The following is a 3350-nucleotide window of genomic DNA, read 5'->3' as shown; positions in this document are numbered from 1 at the left end:
GCGCCCGGTGCGCGAGGCCGACCTGAGGCACCAGCCCATTCTCATGGTAGGCCCCGCCACTGCCTGTTAGACCACGCCTACCATGCTCATCTCCTTCCCTCAAGCTCCTCCCACTAGGACTGGCCCCTCCTTTCAAGCTTTGTCCATTAAGCCTAGCTCCTCCCATCAGGCTTGGCTCCTCCCCTCAAGCTTTAGCCATTATGCCTAGTTCCTCCCACCAGGTCTGGCTCCTCCCCTCAAGCGCTATCATTAAGCCTAGCTCCTCCTACCAGTCTTGGCTTCTTCCCTTAAGCTCTGTCAATCAAACCTAGCTCCTCCTACCAGTCCTGGCTCCTTCCCTCGAGCGCTGTTCATTAAGCCTAGCTCTTCCCCCCAGCCCTGGCTCCTCCCCTCAAGAGCTTCCCATCAAGCCTGGCCCCTCCCATCAAACCCAGCTCCCCAAAAAGGCGCCACTCTGGTCCTTGAGGATTTGCGTACACAGCCCACCCTATCCTAAGGCCTAGCATCTGACCTCAAAGTCCCGCCCATTGTGCGTGGCTCCTCCGGGGCCCCATTTCTAGTTCCCTCCCTTAAGGCCCCACCCATGAACCACTGGCCCCACGCCCTCAAGCCCCACCCCCCATCAAGTCCCTTCCATCTCCAGGTTCTTCCTTTTCCCAGGCCTTTGGGGGCCAAGGTGCGCCCCCTGCAGCTCTCGGGTCTCACCCTCTAGCCCTTGCCCCCACAGGGAGCCCACCTAGCTGTCATTGATGCCCTCATGGCTGCCTTTGCCTTCGAGTGGACAAAGACCCTGCCAGGTCCCTTGGCCCTGACCAGCTTGGAGCACAAGCTGCTTTTCTGGGTGGACACGGTAGGTGGGGTTGGGCCCGGGGTGGGTTCAGGGACCAGCATTGTGCAGTGGCCAGACCACTGACCCCCTCCCTGCCCTCTAGACTGTCCGGCGGCTGCAGGAGAAGACAGAGCAGGAAGCGGCCCAGCGAGCCTCTCCAGCAGCCCCTGCAGACGGGGCGGCCCAGGCGCAGCCTTCGGTGAGGCCAGGGCATAGAACCATCGGAAGGATGGGGGACCGGAGATCTGGGAGGGCAGGGCGGGGCTGTGCTTCCCGGCCACTCCTGAAGTGGGGAGGGGGCTAGAGGTGACACACTCTCTCTTTCTTCCCCTTTTTCTCAATCTCTCTGTGCCCCACCCGTCCCCTGTGCCGGTACCCGCTGCCCTCCTCTCTGCCTCTCTGGCCTCAGTGCCCTACGCGCTGGTACTGGAAGCTGGTTCCTGTAAGTGGGGCTGTCTGTCCGCCCCGTCTGCCTGCCCTGCTTGTAGCTCTGTCTGTCTGTATGTCTGTTTCTGCCTGCCTGTCTGCACGCCCTCTCATACCTCCCCAAGCTGTGAGCAAAGGAAGTTGGACCCCAGTCCTGGGAGACAGAGAGAAATCCTGTGTACACCGAGAAGGGTAGAATCTGGGCCATTATGAGAAGGCGGCCCCTCCCCAGCAAACTGATGGGTGGGGACGAACTTCCCCTCCCATTATTCAGAAGGGCAAACACTCCCCGTTCCCATTAATGAAGAGGGTGGGACCCCCTGAACCTGTCCCTCTTAACCGAGGTGGGGAGACCGCATAAATTTCTGAAGGGGGGACCTGCAGCCCATCACAAACGTGGATCCTGACCCTAGCAGGCAGGGCACCCTCTAGCCAAGAGGAAGACCGTCCAGTGCAGAAGATAGAATAACCTTCCTGAGACCCCCAGCTTCCCTAGAGAAAAATCCCAGCTTTGAGAGGGAGGAGGAGGCCCATCCCTGAAGCTAGAGGTTGAAATTTCTCTCTTCCCTGAATGAGCTGTGTGACCTTGCAGAAGTATCTAAACCTCTCTGTGCTTCATATAAATTACTCCCATAGTAGATAAACAAGGAGGAAGTGGGGGAGGTTTTGGGCTGGCTGGCGTCCCCACCTTTGCTCACTCCTTCCCCCGACCCTGGGGCCTGGGTTGGGAGGTTCCCTTCCTGCCTACCTGCTTCCTCTGCATCCTCTCCCCAAGCTGGGGGCCTGGGTCTTTTGTGGGAGGAGGACTCCCCGCATAAGAGGGGGTCCCTACTCTGTGGGGTCCCTTGGGGCTGGGAGGAGCTGGGGTTCGCAAAGCCGGCCAGAGCAGTCAGGGAGCTGGATGGCTGGGGCTCAGGACCAGGGTCAGGGCTACCCCCTCCCCCCAAGGTGGGCTTGGGGGCCCAGCAGGTCAGCATCCCTCCGCCTTGCTGATGGCTGCTCCTCTCCCCCCAGCACGCAATTGCCTTCTGTTTGAAGGAGTCGGGGAGCAAACCCCCCATGGTAATGTATCCCCCGCCCCGGGGTCCCAGGAGTCCCTGTCCCCAGCCCCCGCTGCTGGCCTGGCTGCTCGAAGACATCTCCTCTGCCTCTTGCTGCTGCCCCTCCCCTGCTCCAGGCTGGCCCCCCAACTCTGTCTCTGGGACCCCCAGCTTCCCGCCCCCTCATGGCGGAAACCCCAGGCCTCCCCGCCCAGCCTGCATGACTGCTGACCCGGGGGGCCAGCCCGGCAACTCACCTGACCTGGCTCCCATCTGCAGATCCGATACCGCAAGGACCGTGTGGTGGCGCGACGTGCCCCCTGCTTCCCGACGGTGACCAGCCTCCAGGACCTGGCCAGTGGGGCCGCACTGGCCGCCACCATCCACTGCTATTGTCCCCAGCTGCTTCGACTTGAGGGTGAGTAAATGGACGTGGACCAGATCTTGTGCAGGGAAGCTGGACATCCTAAGTCCCAGCCTCCAGGCCCTCTATCCCCAGGTCCGCGAGACCAGTAACGATGCCGTGGTCATGAGGGCAGCTTCCGGAATTGGCAGGCCTGAGTTTGTGTCTCTCTCTTCCCCAATTAGCTGTGTGACCTCACGCAAGTGTATAAACCTCTCTGTGCTTCCACGAATTCATTCCTGCAGCAGATGAAACGTATGGAGTGTGGACTGCGTGCCAGACCTTGTTTTAGGCACTGGGGATCCAGCCAGAATAGAGACACGCTCCCGACCTCACAGACGGCTCTAGCTGGGAGAGAAAGATACTAAGTTTATCCAGAAGTACTTTTTTTTTTTTTGTGAGACGGAGTCTCGCTGTGTCTCCCAGGCTGGAGTGCAGTGGCCGGATCTCGGCTCACTGCAAGCTCCGCCTCCCGGGTCCATGCCATTCTCCTGCCTTAGCCTCCGGAGTAGCTGGGACTACAGGCGCCTGCCACCACCTTGCCCGGCTAGTTTTTTTTGTATTTTTTAGTAGAGACGGGGTTTCACCGTGTTAGCCAGGATGGTCTCGATCTCCTGACCTCGTGATCCACCCGTCTCGGCCTCCCAAAGTG

The 3350-nt window shown here is 60.2% G+C and overlaps 1 protein-coding gene across 1 annotated transcript in view; it reads left to right on the top strand.

Annotated features, from left to right (window-relative positions):
• CAMSAP3 (calmodulin regulated spectrin-associated protein family, member 3) overlaps window positions 1-3350 on the top strand; it is a 16957-nt gene that overhangs the window by 3919 nt on the left and 9688 nt on the right. Inside the window, exons 2-7 of the mRNA XM_011982056.1 lie at window positions 1-46; window positions 728-850; window positions 933-1028; window positions 1239-1271; window positions 2270-2317; window positions 2575-2713. Of these exons, the coding sequence (XP_011837446.1) occupies window positions 1-46; window positions 728-850; window positions 933-1028; window positions 1239-1271; window positions 2270-2317; window positions 2575-2713 (485 nt within the window). The remainder of the gene's footprint in view (window positions 47-727; window positions 851-932; window positions 1029-1238; window positions 1272-2269; window positions 2318-2574; window positions 2714-3350) is intronic.

Source organism: Mandrillus leucophaeus, unplaced genomic scaffold (genome assembly GCF_000951045.1).
Source record: "Mandrillus leucophaeus isolate KB7577 unplaced genomic scaffold, Mleu.le_1.0 Scaffold234, whole genome shotgun sequence".
Lineage (NCBI taxonomy): Eukaryota > Metazoa > Chordata > Mammalia > Primates > Cercopithecidae > Mandrillus > Mandrillus leucophaeus.
Note: the sequence above shows the minus strand (reverse complement) of the source record. Positions and strands in the feature narration are given on the sequence as shown.